At 44.0% G+C, this 24,835-nt stretch overlaps 1 protein-coding gene across 2 annotated transcripts in view; it reads right to left on the bottom strand.

Moving 5' to 3' along the window:
* Positions 1–24,835, bottom strand: part of LOC122946029 (GRAM domain-containing protein 2B-like) — a 60,633-nt gene that overhangs the window by 9,479 nt on the left and 26,319 nt on the right. Inside the window, exons 1-12 of one of the 2 annotated variants that reach the window (XM_044305328.1) lie at positions 17,218–17,411; positions 14,172–14,312; positions 11,263–11,344; positions 10,799–10,868; positions 8,415–8,518; positions 7,016–7,114; positions 6,357–6,428; positions 5,800–5,871; positions 5,618–5,690; positions 3,208–3,273; positions 2,517–2,613; positions 2,300–2,407 (exon numbers count right to left, since the gene is read on the bottom strand). In XM_044305328.1, coding sequence (XP_044161263.1) covers positions 2,300–2,407; positions 2,517–2,613; positions 3,208–3,273; positions 5,618–5,690; positions 5,800–5,871; positions 6,357–6,428; positions 7,016–7,114; positions 8,415–8,518; positions 10,799–10,868; positions 11,263–11,344; positions 14,172–14,312; positions 17,218–17,267 — 1,034 coding nt within the window. In that variant the 5' untranslated portion in view covers positions 17,268–17,411. Of the gene's footprint in view, positions 1–2,299; positions 2,408–2,516; positions 2,614–3,207; positions 3,274–5,617; positions 5,691–5,799; positions 5,872–6,356; positions 6,429–7,015; positions 7,115–8,414; positions 8,519–10,798; positions 10,869–11,262; positions 11,345–14,171; positions 14,313–17,217; positions 17,412–24,835 lie in introns of those variants that run through there. The other variant, XM_044305320.1, reaches the window with a different exon arrangement.

Here is a 24,835-nt window from a genome sequence, read left to right as displayed (position 1 = left end):
AGAAAGTTCTGCACAATAGGAGCCTCCTGTCTTCAATAAAATCTATATTTTCTGTTACAATAGCTAGGAAAATCTTCAATTGCCATGTCAGCGTGATATGAGCAGGTTTTTTCCATGAGCACAATGATAAGATAAGCAACATTTGTTTTTCCTCCAGTCTAGTGACTTTATGCTTACAGGCTATTAACAGCAAGGTCACTTCCTGAATAGCACAAATCATGAAATTAAAATAATCTCATTGTCTGAGAACTGTCCAATTCATCAGATTTATAATCAGGACTCTCTATCAATAGGTATAAATGAGAAAATGCATAGAGCCGACAGCTCACACTTTTTGAATCCCCCATAAACACGTACATTTGGCTCTGGCAAGCCTGCATGCTATTAGTTTAATAGGGAGACGGAGATAACCCACTTCCAGGGGAACAAAAGATAAAGCAATATGCTGGTAGAGAGCGACCAAATTTAAACTATTGTGCATGGTAAACTTTCCATTTTGTCTTCATGACTTAAGGTGGATTTACACGTGCAGAGGAGCAGCCAGTTATCGGGAATGAAGCGTCCTTACCAACAGTCGGCTGTTCGTTAAGTGGAGGTGAAGTGCTGCATTTACATGCAGCAATCACCTCCACAGTATGAGGATGAGTGATGGCTATAGCGATCGCTCATCCTCATACAGCTGCATTGTTTCTGGGCAGCAAATCACTGTATAGCACGATCTGCTGCCCACCAGAAAAGATCATTTATGTGCCTGCACTAATGATCATTTCACCCAATGAACCAGTGTTTTGCTCATTCATTGGCTGTAACTTTACACAGGCAGACTGTCGAGACTGAGTGTTTGCAGGAACGTTCGTTCCTGACAATCTGCTCCTTTTTCTGCCTGACTAAATCTGCCTTAACTGATAATAGAGCCTGCAGGATACCATATCTACTATGGAATGTAAATGCAGGGATTGTCTCGTTTAGATTTGGCGTCAGGGAGAAATATTCATCCCTAATACAGGCAATTAGTATCCACCTCATTGGTGTTTTTACTTTCCTCTGGACCAACACTGTAGGATTATAGATTAGACTTAATGGACTTGTGTCTTTTTTTAACCTTGTCAACCTTACATTGTGTAACTATATAAAAATCTCTGTGAGGCAATCCAGATAAGTACACGGATGAATAGGAATGTGTGACTTGGCTTATTTTTGTCTGTTCTGTTAACGTGAATCATTAAAAATAGCCATCCTATACTGACTAACTCTGTGGACATTAAGTTCTTTAAAAGTCAACAGAGAAAAGAAAGAAAATAAAGATACAATATTGCTAAATGTCTTTCCATCTTTAACAAGTAAGACTGTAATTGTGTTGAATTCTACAATTGCAAACAAAACACCATGTCATGGCGATGCTCTGCCGATATCCCACTGTTTGTGGTGGGCACAGACACAGTAGCGCTCACCTAGCTTCTGTCTGAGGTTGGCTGTCAGACTCCTGTGTCACATGCTATAAGGCTCCATTTACATGTCCGCAAATGGGTCTGCATCCGTTCCGCAATTGTGCGGACCCATTCATTCTCTATGTGCTGTCCGCATTCGCATTTCCGTGCCGCGGCCCCGAACTTCCGGGCCACGGCTCTGCAAAAAATAGAACATGTCCTATTCTTGTCCGCAATTGCGGACAAGAATAGGCAGTTCTATGGGGGTGCCGGTCGGGTGTATTGTGGATCCGCAATAGACTACGGACGTGTGAATGGACCTTAAGCTGCAGCCTGGCTTCTAGGTCTCTGTGTGTATGCGCATTAGTGTATATTCATTGAACCGCTCCCTGTAGCTCTGCAAGGGTTTATTCCATTTCTCTCTGTGTTTAGCTGTTTGACTAATGATCTTATCAGCCCTCCTATATATGCTGGGCTGTTTGTTCCACCCTTTGCCTGAGCAAGAGATTCCTTAAGATTCCATTTGGTTTTACTTGCTTGCTAGGCCCTAAAAAAGAGCTATACTGACTTCTACCTGCCCTAACCACTATCCGTTTCCTGACTATGTATATTGCCTCATCCCTGCTGATTGAACACTGTTGTCGCTGACCCCAATTGGTCACCAGCCAACTACACCGGCACCATTCCAAGAGTTAGCAGCCTGATGGCTTCCCTGTAGCGAAGGCCGGATCCGTGTATAGGGGTTAAAGAGTGATAACCAAGGGACTAACACTCTCAGGACTAACCCAAAGTTGAACCAGTTGGTTGGCACAGTGGATTCACTCTCACAGCCCATGACTCATAACAGATATGCACTTAATGGACATACTAACCCCGGAGCTTGATCTTCTTTTGGCCAAGCACCCAAGATGTTCAGTTGGTTCTCCAACTCCATAATACGCAACCCAATATATCCTGATGAGAAGAGCAGAAGTAAAACCCTGACAAAAAATAGAGGTCATTATTTTACACTGCAAATACAAGGGAATCATCATATCAAGACCAAAGCAGACCCATACATATGAAAATGCAATCTTCATAATGACTTACAGCAGCATATAAATAACAAGGAGAGTATTCACAGCCCTTTGATCTGCCCATTGTGTGTGACCATTGTCTGAAGTCAACTTCTCTTGGCAAACATCCCCTATTTAAGTAAAAAAGAGAGACATTTAGTGATATGAATAGCATACAAATTAAATAAATAAATAAGAAGCTTCATGTGCAGAATTTTATACACACAGTGTAATATAGTGGTAGATGCTGCCGATTTTGTGTTCACCTATGGAAGTTGGTGAAGGCACAACACTTCAGAGTTTTAGATTAGTCACTTCCAATGGCCCTGCCTGGTTAGTGGTTTGCCTGAGCCATTTCAGATCAGGATCAGGTCCATTCTCGGTTATCAACGTAGGCTGTGTTTCTAATTGAGGAAGGACCTGATCCAGGTCCAAATGACTTCTGATAACACCACTGAAAAGGATCCAGTGGGTGCCTAAAAGGGATTATCAATGACTGTGTTTTGATATGTGGGCGATTTATCTCCATGACCCCACTGCAAATGTTTTTGCGTCAAACCGGTCCCTGGCACAAAAAAGGTTGGGGACCACTGTTCTAGATGATTTGGACACAAGTAAAAATAGCTAATACCAATGTGCTGACTTTCTGGTGTGAAGAAGTATCCTGACATATTGACCAGACACATTCTCAACTATAGATTTCTCTTTTGAAAAATGACACCTACCATTCAGAAAACTATCTTGGGCTTGTCCATCCAGTTCATTGTTAGATTGCACCAGAAACATATCATCTGTATGGGAACAGTAATTGTGTGAGCGCCTTTTTTATCAGTCTGCTACATACATGGCTATTTAAAATTTACCAGTGAGACACCACTTCCTCTACCTACACTGCCCAAGCTGTGAATCAGTGTGAAGGAGTATTTCTGCACAACAGTGTATACTGTGGAAAATGAACAATATTTTCCTTATTAAATAAGGTATTGACTCATTACGTTCTGTACAGTCACATTTCTAGAAAGTCAGTGGCCGCTCCAATCACCCATCTGCCACTTTAGTAGTGTCATTGTGAGTTTTATACTCTGTATAATACTACGGCTCTATACAACACTTATTAGCTTATTTAACTACAGCTGATTAACAGTGTACTGAGCTGTAAACACACCATGCATATTAATCAGCCACTGAACAAACACAATCACTCTCACCAATAAAGATGTAATTTTGTGCTATGAGTTAATAGTTTCCACAACAGGTATAAGTGCACAAAAGTATAGACACCACACGCTAAAGCTATGATGGCTAACCTCTGGCACTCCAGCTGTGGTAAAACTATAACTCCCAAAATGCACACTCCTCAGAACATGCTGGGAATCGTAGTTTCAGCACAGCTGGAGTGCCGGAGGTTAGCCATCACTGCACTAAAGTTCTTCTGCACAAACCACTGTATTTCCTCCGATTCATACATAACAATGCACGTTTCACTTGGCAAACTGTGCATGTGATTTCAACAGAGAAGATAAACAGCTGCTAGATACATTTATGCATATGGACATACAGTATGGGCCTATGAAAAGCAAATATATAATATGAACGTGTGTAAGGGGTATTGCCACCTCAGACATTGGTGGCATTTTCCTAGGGTATGCCACTAATGTCAGATAGGAGCAGATCCCAGAGTTGGGACCCGCACCTATCTCCAGTAGGGGGCCCCTCAAAGTGAAGAAGAACACATCATGCAAGCGTGGCCACCCTCCTTTTACCACTGTGGAACTTCTGAAAATAGCAGAGCGCACTCACTCGCCTATTTTCAGAATTCCCATAGCAGTAAAGAGAGAGCAAGCTGTGCATGTGCAGTGCGCTCTCCTTTACTTTGGGGGCTCTGTTCTGGAGATAGGAGTAGGTCCGAGAGGTGATATGCCACCAGTCAGTTTCCTTTAAAGACTATGTACATCTTTGATTGCATGTTACTCATTTTTGGCAAAAAATTTTTTTTTCAGTTGGCCTTTATTAAAAATATCGAGCTGTTCTGTTTCAAAGGGTTAACAGTTTTTTTCTAGCGGTGTGACTGGTACTTTCACATTGTGAAGGTCATCTAATAAACCTTAGTAGTTTAGAGATGAGAGGTCATATTTACGCCTCATTTTTATCAGTTAGGGTACTTTCACACTTGCGTTGCTGGATTACGGCAATCTGTGTGCAAACGGAAACCATTTGTAGACTGATCCGGATGCAGATCCGTCTCACAAATGCATTGCAATACCGGACCCGTCTCTCCGGTGTCATCTGGAAAAACAGATCCGGTATTATATTTTTTTTACATTTTTAAAAAGGTCTGCGCATGCGCAGACCGGAGCTGTCAATGGGGCAATTTTAATGCCAGATCCGGCACTAATATATTCCAATAGAAAGAAATGCCAGCATTCCAGCAAGTGTTCAGTTTTGGCCGGAGAGAATTTTTTTTTTTCTCTATCCAAATGCCGTAAAAGGACTGAACTGAAGAATGCATTAGGATAAAACTGATCATTTTTTTTCCGGTATTGAGCCCCTAGGACGGAACTCAATACCGGAAAACTTTGAAGCAAGTGTGAAAGTACCCTAAGATAAGAGCTGAGCTATAATCCATGTTTATATGTCAGAGAGCAGAGATAAAGAGTCTGTCTGCTCCTCAGATGACGGAAAAGACAAAAAAATCCACAGCTGTTACTACAGCATCTGAGCCCTGTACACAAAAAAGGAATCCATATTTTTAATAAAGCCCAATAAAAAAAAAAATATTTACTCAAAATGAGTACAATGCAATAATAAAAAAATTTGTTACCCCAAATGTGTACATGACCTTTAAAGGAGTTGCCACAGCAGTAAGTCTGAGAGAAGAGGCTCCCTCAGTGCCCACTTACTCACCGTAAACATGTTTGCAGGTTGCCAATGCATTGCCGTGGAAGCCTGGAACCTAACAAAGGCTCCCAAGGATTGCCATTATTCTTTTCTTATTAAGCTATGTTGCGAGAATCTAGAGAATCTGCTCTGCTCTGCAACAGCTGCACACTCTCCGCTTTGATAGAACAGGGCTGGGCAGTGAAAGCATCTGGAAAATACGATATTTACAATCTTTTTTTTTTTTTTGTTACTCACCTAGGTCTTTATTGCAGTTCTCTGTGCTGTCTGATTCATGCAGTGTTTGTTCTAGGTCAGAATGGCTGGAATTCTGTAAGGTACCACATGTACGGTGTTAAAACAAATCTTCACATTTGAGAGAATGTGTAGTATTCTCCTCCAAACCAGTTATAATATTCTACATGCTATGAAATCCTTACCAGAATTTTGCTGCTCTGTTCTGAACTTGGTTCTGCAGGAGATGCCGATGGAGTGTTGCAAGTACTGCCATCCTTTACCAGAAAAACAAGCGGAGAACTATACTGAAGCAACAGTACGCACTAAATCATGTAATGAATGCACATGTAATGTACCTTATGAACAGCCATTGCTGTTTTCAGCTGAGTGCTATGCCCCTTTGTTTTGTTCAGCTCACCTTTGACAGTGGAGCGAGGACCCTAAGGATTCACAGAATGTCTACTGTACGTCTATGGATTTTGGCTAATGAAAAAGACACCTCCCTTCTTGCCACTGTCACTATGACATTGACAGTAGAATTACAGGTTGGCCAAAAATCCACGCAGTAGTCACATTCGTTTGTGCAAAGGACTAAATTTGTGGGGCTGGACTTTTGTTTGGCTGGTAGCATAACCTATTTTACAGAAATTAGTGTTTTTTTTGTTTTCTTTCTAGTGAATTTGGCAATCTTTGACTGTACAGGACTGGAAAGGTTTGTAGTGGTAATCGTCAAAAAGTGGTAAAATGAGCAAATACTTACTTGGAGATTAGGACACACAGAGCGAACTGCATGGTAGCACATCTCTCTGTTACGCAGGGACCCAAAAAGATACTGAGGAGAAAATAACAAAACCACGTCAAAACATTAAAATATGAAACGTTTGCCCATAGTAAACAATCAGAATCTGTATTTCTAGAGCAGGTTTGACACTTTGCCTTATGTTTGTCTGTGTTTTTATGCAAATTTACAATAGAACATTAATACAGAACTATGCTTTATTCATGATGTAGCTGCATTTGAGATTATCTTTATTAATGTATAGAAGACTTAGGAGGTCATTTATTAAGACCGGGGTTTTTGCGCTGGGTCCGTCAAAGATATGTAGAGATTTCCACCACCGCTTCTAAAATCAGCAAGGGAACTGGTGTAGATCTAGAGCATTTTCTACGCTTAAAACAGGCGTAGAAAATGATGAATGAGACGGGCCCCCTGGCCCTAAACACATGGAGGAATTGCAAGTCCCCCCCCCACAAACATTTCTTCCTGTTTTGCAAACAAACATATAGTAAATTAAATGGAGCCATTAATAAAAAAGCCCTCCTTTGTCTTTGGGAACAAAAAGGTAAAAAAGTTATGGGTCTTGGAAGTCAGGTGCTGAATTGGTTAATGTATGGAACTAGTACTTTAGATACACTGACCTTGTCTCCGTCAATGGTTCGAACACTCAGTGCATTAGGCACCAGTAAAGCTGTATTTGCTTTTTTAACAATAGACACGGAACTGACAGGAATCAAAACCTGTACATGAAATAAATAGGAACTTGTAAATAATTCACATGGTGGAAAGTGTTCTGCGTGTTTTTACACAGTTCCGAATACATGTATGCAAATGTACTTGATGCATGTGAATTTACAGGCAATGGGAAAAAAGTGATACGACTTGCACTTGTTTGTTAGATTTATCACATGCATGGCTGCGCTGCTGACACGAATACCTCTGCTTCATAGGCTAGCTAGTTATCCAACGTAGGAAACCATGACAGAGCAAAGTATCAATATTTTTAAATTGTTAAAATATATTACAGGCAACTCAACCGTGAAAAAAAAATATATAAAAAAATTATTAACGCACACACGCAAATAGAGGGATTAAAGAAGTGGTCTAGGATTAGAAAAAACATGAATGCTTTATTCCAAAAACAGCCCCACACCTGTCCGTGGGTTGTGACTGGAAGAAAGCAGCCTACTTTTTCTAGTCCTGGACAACCCCTTTAATTTCTCTGGGACTCATTGATAAATGAGATAAACCATATAAAAATATGTGAATCCTGCAATGTTATAGCTTACTAATACAAATAGTAAAAAATAAATAAAAAAAAAGGGTTTACAATGTAAAGGAAAGTGCAGCAATCTCTCTCGGACCCCCTAGACTGCTGACAGTGCATGCTAGCTGCAAACCACAGGCTGTTATGCCAGCTGTCCCATGTAAAAGCAGGCGAGAGAACGGGTTCTGTAGTAGGCTAGAGACTGCAATACTAACAGCTGTCAGGAAATACATATCTGGGGCGACAGGGGAGGTTGGTATGATGCCTATTCATCACCTACTAGACTTCCCTCACAGACTGTAAGCTCTTGTGAGCAGGGCCCTCACTCCTAGTGTTTTAGTTGTTTATTACCCTGTAATTTGTATTGTGATATCTTTTGATTTGTACATATACCCTCTGAATTGTAAAGCACTGTAGAATATGGCGGCACTATATATAAAGATCTCAATAGCACTACACTGCAGTTCTTAGGCTAGGCTGTTTTTCGATATACTGTATTGCATTTACACCCTGGAGAAATCAGGAACATTATCAAAATGTTGTGCAATGGAAATTGCTTTGGTGAAACTGTTTGAGGCCAAATAACTTCTTAATAAAAATCTCAAATTAACAGGAAAGGTTACACTAGAGCTACAGGTATTACCAGTGTAGAAAGGTCATATTTCAACTGACTTTAGAACCAGAACGCATTACATCAAAAATAAAAGCACCAGAAATACAGCTAGCATCTTAAAATCATCTGTTCATATGGGCTCAGTGCAACATCCGCTCACCTTGATCTCCTTGCGAAGCATGCTGCAGAAAAATGCTAAGTGGCAGTGGGAGATGTAGAGCCGTCCTTGGTACAAGACCTCTCTTTGGAAGGCACAAGTAAAGCCTGCGGATGTACAGAATAGAGCTTAGTTTTCTGAAATACATACAGTCAAAGTGGGTCACATTTGGGAAAGATGACAACTAGGCTTGCCACAGATTTCTACAATATAGGGGTTTACAATCTGCCTAGATGCCTCTCTGTTGCACTATAACTATTTGGGTGAAGGTGCCCTTAAAGCGACGTCTAGTAAGGAGCTCAAAAATGTTATGTAGGTCAGTAACCACACAGAAGATCACTGGCTATTATCTTTTAGATCAGCTCCATTACGGCAGAGCTGTGATCTGTGCCTACAGGAAGCCTGAGGTAGTCTGAGAGACACCTACTGTCTCATCATTGGTGCAGGCTGCAGCTCTCTCCCATCTCCCGCAGCTCTGCTTCCCAGACTCGTTACTGCATACAGAGGCTGTTCCATCCAAAGCTCCCCAGGACGTCAGTGCGTGGAGAGCAGAATAAGTATAAAGTCCAGAAGACTACTTACCAAAAGACGATTCTCAATATATACTAAGGAGGATAGATCTCATCCAGTCAGTCTGCAGGGTCACTTCAAATCCTCTGTCACAGCTGAGACATCTCTTACTGAAAACACTACTCAGTAAGGGTTCTTAGCCCAGGAATCTGCCACCATTTTTATGCTGTCCTAATAAACGGCAGCGCAGACTAGTGACAGAGACCCTTAGCAAAACACGGGGTCTCTTACTTCAACTACTTAATGACCAGGTCTTAAAAAGCCTTAAAGGGGTATTCTGGTGTGCAATGTTATCCCTTATCCTCCACCGATCACGAGAATTGGCAGCCCGTACCACACAGAGCCTGCTGAAATAAACAGGGCAGTCCATCACGGCCGCTTCATGCATTTACATGGGAGTTCCGGTGACAGGCGTGCGCTGTGCTCTGCTATCTCTGGAACGCTCACACAACTGAATGGAGTGGCAGCGCTCATGTCTGAAATGAGTGGAGCGTCCGGTCAGAGGCTCCACGGATCATGGGGTCCCAGCAGTAGAACCCCCACTGATCTAATAGTTATCCCCTACCCTGTTGAAATGGTATAATGCAGGGGTGCACAACCTGTTTTTATATGGGGGCCGCATTCTCACGTCACTGTATTTCAAGGGGCCTCAAATTAAAAAAATGTCGATCGGCGCTCATTTGCATCAGCCTATTACACAAGCCAATGCAAAGTCAATGGGGAGGAATGATCGCTATCACAGTCATTCCGCCTTCATTGTTATATTGATTATGGGTAGCACATTCCTGATTACACAGAGAGATGTGCTGATGATAATTGTAAACCTTTCATCCTGATAAAATATGCAAAATCAGCCGACAAACGAGCAATCCCTTGTTCATTGACTGAACAGCGCAGCGGCACTATTATACCAGCCAGATATAAGCGCTCCTATGAGGACTTGTTCCTAGTAATTGTCCTGAATATTGTGCTGCAGCATAGCCCCTGAAACCGAAGACATACACTTACCTGCTCCCTGCCGCTCTGGTCCTCTGCACTGCCTCCATCTTCTGGGCCCCGGCAGTTTTCACCTGGCAGTGTATGACCATGGTCACATGCACCTCTCCAGCCAATGACTGGCTTCAGGGGTCATGTGGCCACAAGCAGCATGTCACTGCAGAAGCCAGTCATTGGCTGGAGAGGTGCATGTGACCATGGCTAGGCGTGCACAGGTGTAAACAGAGCGGGGACCAGAAGATGGAGGCAGTGGGGGCAGCGCAGAAGACCGGAGCAGCGGGGAGCAGGTAAATATGAACCTTTTGTTTCAGGGCCATGCTGCAGGAACTGGTTAAAAATCATTTTTACCAGAAAAGGGGCGACATTTCCTTACATCCTGCCCCCTATTCATCAATCAGTGTTTTATTCACTGCAGAGGCCGGCGCTCACTGGTTATTACCACCTCCTGCACCCAGTTATAGGGGCCCTGCAATAACCAGTCAGCGCTTTCCTTTACTGCAGAGGACAGCCCTCACTGGTTCATAAAAAGACCTTTGGGGGACACCGACACTTTATTTTATTTATTTTTTTGCAGCTTTTCCTTTTTAGTTTTTACTTTTATTAGTATTTTATTAATACTGCAGCTCAGCTCCCATTTACTTCAATAGGAGCTAGTTCCAGCACCGGCAGGGAATAGCTGGTCAGTGGGGCTGTATGGTCTCAGACTCTCACCAATTGGATATTAATGACCTATCCTAAGGATAAGTCATCAATATCAGGGGTTAACAACTAAACAAGTTAAAGGGGCAAAAAAAACATATACAAAAATAAGGTAGACTTACTATCTTTTAACTCTTCATCTTCAGAAACTTCTCGAAATATCTTGTGGAATGTACAGTTATGTTTCGGTAGCTGTAATATTCAAAGTAAATGTATTAAGATTAACCAATGCAAAATATGCAGTAAAAGTAAAAACACAGTATATAAATCTACAGGAGGGAAAAGTACAATTGTTTTTTTTAATTTTTCAAGGTTTTAGCCAAATACTGAGTTCAAATCTGTGTGGAGCGAGGCTCCATTAGAGGCCACTGTTGCAGATTGTCAAAAACAGCAGGCAAAAGTCCTGCATGTAGGATTTTTTTTTTCCTGTAAAGAAGTGGACTCCTGAATGGAAATTGAAGAGACACCATTATAGTCAATGGGACCGTTTGACGCCGTTCCTGATCCAGCACTTCCATTATTTTCATTGTTTCACTCCTACAACAGTGCAGAACAACAGAAATTGATAGTGTGAAAGAAGCCTTACATTGCTAGTGATAGACCGGCGCCTGTCTGCTGGAACATCGTCAGTCGTCCTTAATGATGAAGTCTGTTCATAAGTTTTGGATCTGGAAGGAACATTTTCACACCAATGAATATAATGTATAGATAGCACAGCAGGAATAGTTAGAAAAAGGAAAAAAAAATACATGTCATTTCAATCTGTTCCCAGACAACAAATGTCAAGGTCTCTAAGCCTCATGCAAATGCTTGTACACTCTTCAACATTGAAATTGCAACATCAAGGACGATTTTTAAGGTGTGCAAATCGAGGAAGAAGCAGGTGTTGCTAAGATCTGCATATGATCACATTTTCAAGCACCTAGCTCCAATCTGTGGCATGTGGGAGGGGCATAAAAAGCCAGATTGAAAGCAAAGTTTTTTAGCAACATGAAACTTAAAAAATCTGATCAGTTGTGTGGGATATTTGTGTAATGCCTCCAGTTATCACCACTTGTCGCAAACTGAGAGGTACAGAATCCTTGAATTGAGAGAACTTGGTTTATCACTCAAGCAGATCACTACGCACCTTGGCCAAGATGTCAGCATTGTTTAAAGTTGTGTGACCATGTGATTGGGAGAACAATGCCGAACTGGAAGGACAGCAAGAGAGACATTTAGGCGAACCCCTGCACAGACAGATCATTGGATTATAAGAATGGCACGTAGTGATCTATTCTGTACTGCAAGTGAAATTGGACGTCACTTCCCAAGCCTAGTGCAGTAAACAGTGTGTACACAAACCATCAGAAGGTGTTTGCGTGACACTGGGCTACGAACCAGATGTCCAGCTACAGGTGGTCCATTTACCTTATGCCACGGCTTTCAAAGGCTTTAAATGGTGCACAGCAAGTTTTCAATGGAGGTTGGAATGGAGGGCTAGCCTCTTCAGCGATGACAGCCAGAGATTAGTTTGGGGACCAGGTGAGCAATGCGATGAAGAGGCCTTCACAAGTTAACATCACAAAGGACCTACTTCCAGGATTATGGTGTGTGGTGGAATAATGTTTAGTAGCCGGACCCCTCTAGTCTTCATTTCAGGAACACTAACGGCTAGGAGTTACATTGATTTGCTTGTGGAACCAGTAATACAACCATTTGTCCAAAGTGTCCCAGGAGCCATTTTTCAACAGGGCAACGCCAGGCCACATGTTGCTTGTGCTACTGTGAGCAGCCTGTGTGTCCTGAACATGCCACCATGGTCTGCAGCGTCTCCAGACTCGGGTCTCCCATCAAGCACAATAGGATTGTCATTGGTTGGCAATGGCAAAGGGAGCTTGATGATTTGTATGCCCAAGTGCATTCAGCGTGGCAGAACATTCCTCAGACAACCATTAATAACCTCACTGATACCATGCCGAGGAGGGGTGCATTTCTTCATACTGAATATATCAAGATTTTTTTTTTATTATTATTATTATTTTTTTATCAGTTGCATATCATTAACATGTCTATCTATCCTGTGATTTCCATGATTCCACGACATTTCCTTCTTGGTGTTGTAATTTCAATGTTCAGTTGTGTATTTGGCATTTCTATGGCATGGACCCAAAAATAGAGTGAACACATTTCATTGCATATCAAGTTAATATTTTAACCCTGGTTGAATTGGGGCAAATTCTATAGTGAATGGTCAGTTTATTACAGTCAGACCAGATTATGTCTTTCTGCCTCCAAACAAGAAGTTGTGTAGCACACGTAGCAAAGACATACCCTTAGGCCGAATGCACACGGCCGTGTTCCGCGGTATGCCGGACTGGATTCCTGTTCAGAGTAGGCGCACACGGCGTCTTTGGTTGCTATAACGCCGTGCGCTTCATGCCACCGCTGCACTACAGTAATACACTCGTATAGTGTATTACTGTACTGCAGTGGCGACATGAAGCGCACGGTGTCATAGCAACCAATAACGCCGTGCGCTCCTGCTCTGAACAGGAATCCAGTCCGGCATACCACGGACCGCTCTCGGCCACGGAACACGGCCGTGTGCATTCGGCCTTACACTGCCTGTAAGTGACAGGCTTCTTTTCTCATTCTATGTGTGTAGGGTCTGGAGTTAGGAAGGAGTGTGAAATATAACTAATTATTTGGAACCAACTTTATGTAAAACAATTGTGGCTACAATAGTCCACAAAGGAAAATCAAACAGTTCAAACAGTCCACAGGAAAATCAACAGGCGGTGGAAACTAAGGGTGGTCCCCAAAACAGTGCACTGACATGTTAACTTGTTTCTCTCTTTGTCAGGTCTCTCTATGACTCTTAGACTAGGTCTATATGACGACATTTGTCATGCGGCAATTTTTATAATAATAGTCTATGGCAGTGGTGGCGAACCTATGGCACAGGTGCCAGAGGCGGCACTCGGAGCCCTTTCTCTGGGCACTCGCACCCTGGAAAAAGTCTATGGTGTACCAATATGCCTTAGACTTTTCCTGCCATTCATCAGCGCAGGGCGCACTATAAACAGCACAGGCAGCACATTGAATGTAGGCAGGATATTATAGCTAAATGATAAATTACATTGAAGACATACTATATTGGTCTTCATTGCCATTGCAGTCTTGGCACTTTGCGATAAATGAGTGGGTGGTAGGGTTGCAGTTTGGGCACTCGGTCTCTAAAAGGTTCGCCATCACTGGTCTATGGTGTCGCACTGCGACGCGACAGGCGCAGAAAATCCATTAGAAATGAGAAAGTGCAACATCATAGACTATCATTATAAAAATTGTCGCGCAACACATTTTGCAGTGTAGTTGTGCCCTGTCGCGCGACACATGTTGTGTAGACCTAGCCTTATTGCCCATGGAATAACCTCTTGTACAATTTCCTACAGACAGTGTGCACTACAGGTGAATACTCTAGTTGATTTTTTTTTAACTTCTACTTGGTCGCACCTGATCAAGTTTCCAGCTTTCTCTCCTTTCTCACCACCATACCCCGGCAGAGGTTCTTCAAGACTGAATGACTTAACGTCTGCAAGTCGTTTTTTGCCCTTCTTTACTTTCACAGTACCCAACGAAGAATCTTGAGAAATACTAAATATAACAAGAAAAAATGAAAACAAAAATATTTGAAATATACATACTGTATATGGCAAACATGGTCGACCACATTGGAAACATTGGCCGGTACAGTTATCCAGTCACTATGCACAGAACAGAATTACTGCAAAATGATCTTGTTGTTGGCCGGTCCAAAATAACAGAAGGCGGTGCAACACAAGTAGGCGGGGACAACAGAAGTTGGGGGGGGGGGGGGGGGACTGCAATACTGCAGTGCAGCACAAAATACAGCCCCAACAGAACCAAATACCACAGTGCAGCCCAAAATACTGCACAGTATTGAACTGTATCACCCTCCTGTGGACAGGAGAAGGCTCCTTAGGCCGTATTAATCAATGCTGAGAGCACCAGACCGGTATGTACCCAGCCGGTGGCAGTGAGGAGGGCTTGGGCTGCCCCCCGAGCATCAGCCCACTGGGAAATTTCCCAATCACTGATAGAGACACTGACCAAATCACTGAAGTGTGATCCAGGCCTAAGGCTGCAGCCACTCTGTGGGTGTGTTTTGACAAGCAGTTTTCAGAGTGGCGGTTTTTAGTCAAAAGTTTACACATCCAGCTCACTTTATTCACAAAGGCTCCACATGCTCGGAATGAACAGGTAGTCCTTGGAACATTAGAAAGGAAGGCTTCCGGCACTGTAATGTTTTTCAGTAAAATCTTCCTCTTTATTGACGTAACATTAAATCATATACAGACAAATCCTTAAACCATGCGATAGCTTACGCGTTTCGGACTTAATGTCCTTAGGCTATTTTCACACTAGCGGCAGGACGGATCCAACAGGCTGTTCACCCTGTCAGATCCGTCCTGCCGCTATTTCGATGTGCCGTCGCAATAGCGACAGGACAGATCCGACAGGGTGAACAGCCTGTCGGATCCGTCCTGCCGCTAGTGTGAAAGTACCCTTAGTCATAACTTAGGTTAATGTTGAAGTGAGGAAATTTAAAGTCCCACCAGTAACCCCAACCCCCACAGGAAATGGGGGGTGGGGAGGTAGGTTCAAATGAAAATTAACCCCCATCACATCAAAACCACCTGTTATGCAACTCACATGTGAGTTCTGAGGGCTGGTGTCAGGGCAGTGCAGCCATAAAGCAGGACACAAGTTCACATTGTAACAGCACCCACACCACCCGACTCGTTGCTCTAAATGGAGCAACATGTAATTAAAAGAAAAAACGCACAATGTGAAAGAGACAGACATAATTTTACAAAATTGAAATAAAATATGATAGATAAGGGTACTTTCACACTATCGTTATTCTTTTCTGGCACTGAGTTCCGTCCCAGGGGATCTATACCGGAAAAGAACTGATCAGTTTTATCCCCATGCATTTTGAATGGAGAGCAATCCTATCAGGATGTCTTCAGTCTTTTTGACTTTTCAGGACGGAGATAAAACCGCAGCATGCTGCGGTTTTATCTCAGTCTAAAATTCCGGAACACTTGCTGAAATGCCGGCATTTTTTCCCATTGACATGCATTAATGCCGGATCCGGCCCCGAGTGTTCCGGCAAAATGCATCTGGCATTGCGGTCTGCGCATGCTCAGACCGCAAAAATGTGAAAAAAATGAATGCTGGATCCGTTTTTTCAGATGACACCAGAGAGACGGATGCAGCATTTTAATGCATTTGTCATACGGATCAGGATTCAGATCCCTCTGACAAATGCTATCAGTTTGCATGTGTTTTGACAGATACGAAAGTACCCTAAATACAATGGCGTAGAACTAAACTGCAATCTATCCTTGACCAGAAGGATTTGATCACTGATAGAAAAAAATAAGATTCAAACCCGTAGGCATCCTAGTGTTGCGTCTAAGGCCCCTTCCAGACAAGCGTTCCTCCCGCAGCAAGTCCGCATCGCAGCTCCCGGCCCGACCTCCCAGCACTGCCGCGGTCACATGGCATTATATGGAATTCTGATGCTATGTAACCCTTACAGTTCTGGAATGTATTGGAGAACACTGGCATAATGCTGGATGTACAACCGGAAATGTGATGGAACATACCTACACCCAGGCCACTATATGAGTAGGAGGTGGTATGGCAGGAGCAGAGGGTCGTGGGGTTTGGTACAGGACACACATCTATGCAATTGCAATTATTTTGATGGTGAAAAATGGCACATATTATAAATACTAGAAGCGCCATCTTATAAGACACCGTGGATATTCTGGAAGGCAAGTATATATTCAGATTTAGGGCTCATGCACACGGAGGTATTTTCCAGTCCGCAAAAAAACGGATCCGCAAAAAAATACGGATGACTTCTGTGTTCATTCCATATTTTGCGGAATGGAACAGCTTGCCCCTAATAGAACAGTACTATCCTTGTCCATAATGCGGACAATAATAGGACATGTTCAATTTTTTTGCGGAACAGAAATATGGACTTACGGAAACGAAATGCACACAGAGTAACTTCAGTTGTTTTTTTTGTGGAAACACTGAAATGAATAGTTCCACATACAATCCGCACATGAGCCCTCACTCATTATACAGGATTGTAAATCCAGTCAGGCAGGTGGTCGCAGGATCATGGCCAGTCACTAATGATCGCCATGCCCTATGGCATCCATATGTGGCAGAGCGTCACTGGACTTTAGGTGTAAGCATAGCAAACAATGCAGCATGACTGCCACGGGGAAAGCTGAGCACTGACGACATTGCCCAATCCACAGCTTTCCCAACAGTTTCCTGTTTCTTTCGGTGGGCACTGAACCCAGTATGCTGGGCAAAGCAGAGGGGCACACTTCACCATGGCAACTGGTAGAGAGAGCAGATGATAGGGGCTGAAGTATGGCATAAGCTCCACCAGTTATCCCCCAGACCTGTCTAGTGGGTACGTTACCTCACACCACAAAGAGCGTACCTTATTGGCAACGTGGCACTGTCCCGACCACTCCGGCCGATGAGCTTCATGCTTGGCACTGTGAGAACAGAACCCTAACCAGGCTTTGGGGAAAGAACTTCACCAAGTCTGTGGGCAAACACGGCAGCCCGTCATATTTCCACACAGGATGCTTGTCCCATATGAGAAGCAGACAGGCCGTCCCCCTCAGCTCATCCCGGCAGTCACGCCTCCACACACCACACTGACGCTGAGGGGGCAGTGCCTCTCCATGTACACATGCACCGGCTGCCAGCCAGGCCCTGCTAGGCGTACACTGTACCAGCTGGAATGTCATATGACCGCTTAGGTCTCAAATACCAGAGACTGAATGGAGTTGGGGGATAATGGTGGACCTTTTCTTATTCCCGCCTAATTCTTTGAGGGATAGTGCTACAGTGCCCATGGTGACATAAATAGGCTCTGGATAGAGAGTAAATAATGGGGGTGATTGCTATTTGACTGGAATGGCACATATGTTGCCTCATTACCCATCTGATTTTTGGTCTGCAAGAAACTGGCTATTCTTATTTGCAAAAACAGACAATAGTAGGACCTGTGGTGACATTCTTGGACCAGGCACAGGGGTCAGTGATGTGTGAATAGCCCCCCAGTATGTGATCTGACATACAAGTCATTCAAACCTAGGTTTGCCACCCGTACAGGATTGACTCGGACAGTCCGGGTTTGTCAACCTGTGCCCGGGTACAAGCCTTTCTTTCACAGACCCGGGCACAGGATTCATTTCAAACTGCAGTGCAGACTGTCTGACTTGCTCACTCATGGTCCTGACAGCTGGCGGTGAGTGAGCGGTGGTAATCTGTGAGCGGCCTGCACTCAGGGATCGGCTCGAACCGGAAGAGGACGAGGCCGCCGGTCAGGATGGATTGGAAGCCGGAGAGCTGGGGGCTGCGGGTGGTCAGGAGCACGAAGACGCTGCTGAAGGAGAGCAGCAAACCCTCGCCCCACAGCATGGCGGCCGCAACGGGACTGAGCTGCTCTCACTCCGAGATCAGGCTGGATAACAATGAGACGAGCCGTGGGCCTGCGCTCCTCCCGTCCCCGGCTCTTCTGCTGCACTCCTTTCCTATCACGACAACTTCCCTCTACCCCGGTCTCCGTTACCGGGCCCAGGAAAGCTGCCGGACTCTCACACAACACTCTACAGTCAGTGTGCTGGCCCCGAGTGACAGTTCCCGGGGGATGAGGGCCACATTATTCTAACTGGAGGTCACTAATGGGGGCATTATTCTTACTGGGGGGGGCACTAATAGGGGGCATTATTCATTCTGGGGCGCACTAATAGGGCCATTACTCTTACTGGGGCACACCAATGGGGGAATTACTATTACTGAGGGGGCATTACTATTACTAGGTGCTCTTTTGAATGGCTATTTGTTGGAAAGTCGCCCAGCAGTGAAAAATTTATCTTTTACCATTTCTAAAGACTGTTTTTCATCGCTGCCATGTGGATATAGCCTTAAAGGGGTTGTCTCTTCCGGTTCCGGCGCTGGTATGAGGAGTTGCGCTTAGCGGAGCTCCGCCACTCTCCCCGACACCATTACCCTCCGTTCATCGCCTACGGGCTCCGATAGCCACACAAAGTGTGGTAAGCGCTAATACAACGCTCACCCTACATGGAGAGGTACCTGCTTCGTAGCGGGAAGAAGCCGAAGGACGGTGACGAGCCGCGCCCTGAACAGGTGAACCAGTCAAGATGGCAGCTGAACAAGAGGTTGCACCGCAAAACGCTGCTTCAAACCAGCCTCTGACCTCCTCGCAGGAGGATATTTTAGCCCTACTCCGCTTTCAGCTACGGATCTCAAGCGTTTGGCGATAGAGGTTGCCGCGCATTTGGCTCCGGACCTCAAGACCACACTAGCGGCAATGATTCAAGATTGCCTTACAGAGCTGCAAGAAGCTTACAACCAACGAGGGTACCGCATAGAGGAGCTTGAGCAGCGGACGTCTTGTGTGGAAGAAGATTTGAACGGCACGCAATCGCGGGTGTCAAAACTACTGCAGACGGTGAATGAGCTGAGGGATAAAGTGGATGACCTTGAAAATCGCTCCCGCCGCAGTAACCTCAGACTAGTGGGTCTCCCGGAGGAGATACCGGGCTCTGAACTTAAGCATATTTGTGAATCGGACCTCCCCAGAGCGCTGGGATTTTCTGTTCCTTGCAAAGTAGAAGGAGGGGGCGCATAGATTGGGATCACTACAGAACCCTCCAGGGGGATCCAAGGAGTCTTCTGCCCGGTCTTAAAGGGGTAGGCAGGTCATTATGAAATACCTTGATTTCTCTGATAAAGAGGACATAATGCATGCTTTTAGGGCTCGCAAGGAGCACTGGCCTATAGGGGTCAAAAGATTATGCTTTTCAATGACTATTCTTCGGTGGTCACAAAGAAAAGAAGAGGCTTCAGTGAAATTTGCACGTCTTTATTCCAGAGGAAAATACGTTTCCAACTGCTTTACCCAGCAGTGTTGAAGGTGAAGTGTGCCGATGTCATTTACAGGAACTTTAATTCTGCTTCAGATGGTGCAGCTTTTTTTGCTCAAGGCCCGTACATCTCAGATCATGAGGATCCGGTGGAGAAAGAAAGCCAGAGGCCACAAAGCACACAGCATGCATCGCAAGGAACTTTCTGCGATAAGTCGCAGCGAAAAACTGAGGATTTCACCTCATCGGCAAGTAACCAACGGCGACACCGAAAGTAAAAATCTTACAGAAGCAACGTAAGAACACTTTCAGAAAGCCAAAAATCAATATGGGTGCTGTATTGATGCAGTAGTCTCGCTCTCCTGTGTCAACACAAAAGAGGGGAGTATGTGGACTTTACTATGATACCAGAAAAAAGAGAAGTCCACGATAGATGTTTTGTTTACTATCCTATATAGGATCTAAAATGCTGTTCTTATACTTTCTTTACGCAATTTATAGTTATGTTAGAACTTTCCTGCTGACCTTTAATACATTTCCATGTGACAGTCTGGTAGAGGAAGCTGTGATAATGCTGTTTAATGGTTAAAACAATTACCTGGAACATCAAGGGCCTACGTTCCCCGCAGAAACGCATGATGGTGCTGCGTCACCTTAAGCGCCTGGGGGCGGACATTGCTTTTCTGCAGGAAACACACCTTTTAGAAGATTTTCCGAGAATGTCGAAGCTGTGGGTGGGGAGGGTATATGGTTCTCAAGCAGTGCAAGGTAAAGCGGGAGTGATCACTCTGGTGCATAGGAATTTAGTGCATAAGATCCAAGGGCATGCTGCAGATGATGAGGGCAGGGTTCTGGTACTGACAATGAAGGATGTGAACAGAAGTCTCAACCTTTACAATATCTATGCTCCCAATGTAGCACAAGGTCGTTTTTTTTGCTTCCCTGAGAGATAGAATCTTAGCAGATGCAGTGGGAGATAAAATTGTCACCTTAAGCGCCTGGGGGCGGACATTGCTTTTCTGCAGGAAACACACCTTTTAGAAGATTTTCCGAGAATGTCGAAGCTGTGGGTGGGGAGGGTATATGGTTCTCAAGCAGTGCAAGGTAAAGCGGGCGTGATCACTCTGGTGCATAGGAATTTAGTGCATAAGATCCAAGGGCATGCTGCAGATGATGAGGGCAGGGTTCTGGTACTGACAATGAAGGATGTGAACAGAAGTCTCAACCTTTACAATATCTATGCTCCCAATGTAGCACAAGGTCGTTTTTATGCTTCCCTGAGAGATAGAATCTTAGCAGATGCAGTGGGAGATAAAATTGTGGGAGGTGATTTCAATGCCACAATGGTCGAAGTAGAGGACCGTAAACAACTGGAAAAGTTGAGGGTAAAAGTGCAAGGGAGGAGAGGGGTTTTGTCTTCCTTTACGGATGACACCGCAATGGTGGATGTTTGGAGGATTTCACATCCTGATGACCGAGAGTTCACCCACTTCTCCCATGCATAAAACTCATGGTCCTGCATAGACTACTGGTTTGCGAAACCAGAACTTTTACCCAGAATCAGGGACGTGTCCGTTGAGAATTTGGTGATTTCAGACCACTCACCAGTGGCTTTGACGTTGGCGGATGTAGAACCAAGGGGTGCGGAGCTGCTGTGGAAGTTCCCGTCCTTCTTAGTGAATGACGAGACCTTTGTAGAACTGTTAAGGGGATGGTGGCTGGAATATAGCACTCTCAACCAGGAACATGAGAGAGACCCTCTACTTTTCTGGGAAGCGGGCAAGGCAGTATTAAGGGGCAGGTTGATAGCCTATGTAACAGGACTCAAAAGAGCTACTAAGACCCAATTCATTAAAAGCAGCCAAGAGGTCCAGAGAAGGTACAGGGCCTTTGTGCAAACTCAAACAATAGAAAGAAAACAAAAATGGATAGAGGCCAGAAGGGAATTTGAAATCTGGGCAATAAGAAAAGAAGGTTTTCATATAGCCCGATGGGAGTTAGAGCTTCACAAATTTGGTAACAAGGCCGGTAGACTCTTGGCCAATTTAGCTAAGGGATGCTGACAAACAGCCCCAGGAGCAGCTGAAAGGGACGTTAGGCCGATTAGCACAATGAAGTCAGTTTAAAATGGTACAGGGCATTGTACATGCTTCGGCATAAAATCTCTTGCTTTTTCTGTCAAGTTGTATGGAAGTTGCCAAGTTGGTAATTTGGTTCTCAAGCAGGATGTATGTTAAGTTAATTAGTGTTAGGAGGCTAGGGAAGGGGGGGGGGGGGGGGGCGGTGGGAGGGTTTTTGGATTCAGAGGGGGGAAAAATGGGAATATGGATCATTTACTTTTCAATAATTGGTGCAAAAGTCATGAACATGTGTTTTTCATGTAAGAATGTCTTTTATCGATAAGATTTGTAACCTCCAAGATATGTTGTCATGAACCATGCATGTCTCTTCCCGAAATAACATTTTGTTTAAAAAAAAAGGGGTTGTCTCATCATAGATAATAGGAGAAAATCACTAGGATATGCCCCATTGTCTTATAGGTGCGGATCCCACCGCTGGGACCCGCACCTATATAGAGAACGGAGCCTGGGGCCGACAGAAATAGCCGAGCCAGCACTTGGTTATTTTCGCCGACCCCATAGAAAATGAATCTAGGGCACATGCGCAGTGCGCCCTCCTTCACTTGCGGGGCTCCTTTCTCGATATAGGTGCGGGTCCCAGCGGTTGGACCCACACCTATAAGACAGTGGGGGCATATCCTAGTGATATACCCCCATTGTCCATAATGAGACAACTACTTTAAGGGTACGGCCACACATATTAGGGGAGATTCCCAGTTAGTCACCACGGCCACACAACTATTCCTGTGCTTTGAATATTTTCCCCCAATGTTCGTGTACTAGCGTTTTCTTCATGGTGAAAAAAACAGAGAAGGTGATTTAAAAATGCAAAGAGCTACAGCATGCTACGTTTTTTAAAAGAAGCCAGAAAGGCAAAAAACAAAGCCACCTAATGAACAAAAACGCCAGGAGCAAAAAAGCACGTGTCCTGCATTTCATATTTCGCATAGACCTTCAGCTAACATGCTAACATCTAGCGCTGCAAATATAACCAAAAACACAGGTACAAAAAACACGGTATAAATACGGTACTTACAAGGGACACCCCTTTATAACACAAGCAGACAAAATCCTGGTACTTTTCTGTAAATCTCCACTGGAGGAGGAGGAGAAGTGACATCCACGTACATTTAATTCAAAACCTGTTCACATTTCCACGGGCGCACGCTGTGCTATTTTTCCAATTAGACATGACTGAATTTCCAACTGAGGCTTCTAAGGTAACCTCCGACGGAAATATGAACAAAAGGGTTATAACTTGTAGATACTACTATACATCAGTGTATGAAATAAAATCGGAAATCATATCCATTTCATTATAAATTTATAGTGAAGTCGTGCCGCACCTTTGTCATGCACAATTTTTTTGCCATACATATAAAAACCTAAAGTAAAAAAAAACATAAAGTAAACCATGCACTGTGCCTTTCATTAGCAGCTCTTCAATCCTGCTAATATAATAAGAATGTCACAAGCACATATTATTCCTGTGCAAGTTTTTGACAAAATGTTTTTGACAAAATTATACGTAAAAAAATGTTCAAATTTACTACTGACCATCGCATGGCACAATACAATGGATAGCTGTGTTATAGAATAAGTTCCTAGCATCTTGTCATGTCTTATCCCATCCAGTCTCTTGTGGGAAAACATTACATAACAGCTCTTTTTTTCTCTTGTGCTTTAATTAATATCACAGATGGTGATGGATGAAAATCTGTCAAGTTGGCGTCAGGTTATCTCATCAGATCACCCATGTAGGACCGATAGGACTTTTCTAATATACACTACGTGCAGAATTATTAGGCAAATGAGTATTTTGACCACATCATCCTCTTTATGCATGTTGTCTTACTCCAAGCTGTATAGGCTCGAAAGCCTACTACCAATTAAGCATATTAGGTGATGTGCATCTCTGTAATGAGAAGGGGTGTGGTCTAATGACATCAACACCCTATATCAGGTGTGCATAATTATTAGGCAACTTCCTTTCCTTTGGCAAAATGGGTCAAAAGAAGGACTTGACAGGCTCAGAAAAGTCAAAAATAGTGAGATATCTTGCAGAGGGATGCAGCACTCTTAAAATTGCAAAGCTTCTGAAGCGTGATCATCGAACAATCAAGCGTTTCATTCAAAATAGTCAACAGGGTCGCAAGAAGCGCGTGGAAAAGCCAAGGCGCAAAATAACTGCCCATGAACTGAGAAAAGTCAAGCGTGCAGCTGCTAAGATGCCACTTGCCACCAGTTTGGCCATATTTCAGAGCTGCAACATCACTGGAGTGCCCAAAAGCACAAGGTGTGCAATACTCAGAGACATGGCCAAGGTAAGAAAGGCTGAAAGACGACCACCACTGAACAAGACACACAAGCTGAAACGTCAAGACTGGGCCAAGAAATATCTCAAGACTGATTTTTCTAAGGTTTTATGGACTGATGAAATGAGAGTGAGTCTTGATGGGCCAGATGGCTGGATTGGTAAAGGGCAGAGAGCTCCATTCCGACTCAGACGCCAGCAAGGTGGAGGTGGAGTACTGGTTTGGGCTGGTATCATCAAAGATGAGCTTGTGGGGCCTTTTTGGGTTGAGGATGGAGTCAAGCTCAACTCCCAGTCCTACTGCCAGTTTCTGGAAGACACCTTCTTCAAGCAGTGGTACAGGAAGAAGTCTGCAAGGTAAGAAAAACATGATTTTCATGCAGGACAATGCTCCATCACACGCGTCCAAGTACTCCACAACGTGGCTGGCAAGAAAGGGTATAAAAGAAGAAAATCTAATGACATGGCCTCTTTGTTCACCTGATCTGAACCCCATTGAGAACCTGTGGTCCATCATCAAATGTGAGATTTACAAGGAGGGAAAACAGTACACCTCTCTGAACAGTGTCTGGGAGGCTGTGGTTGCTGCTGCACGCAATGTTGATGGTGAACAGATCAAAACACTGACAGAATCCATGGATGGCAGGCTTTTGAGTGTCCTTGCAAAGAAAGGTGGCTATATTGGTCACTGATTTGTTTTTGTTTTGTTTTTGAATGTCAGAA

Source organism: Bufo gargarizans, chromosome 1 (assembly GCF_014858855.1).
Source record: "Bufo gargarizans isolate SCDJY-AF-19 chromosome 1, ASM1485885v1, whole genome shotgun sequence".
NCBI lineage: Eukaryota > Metazoa > Chordata > Amphibia > Anura > Bufonidae > Bufo > Bufo gargarizans.
Note: the sequence above shows the minus strand (reverse complement) of the source record. Positions and strands in the feature narration are given on the sequence as shown.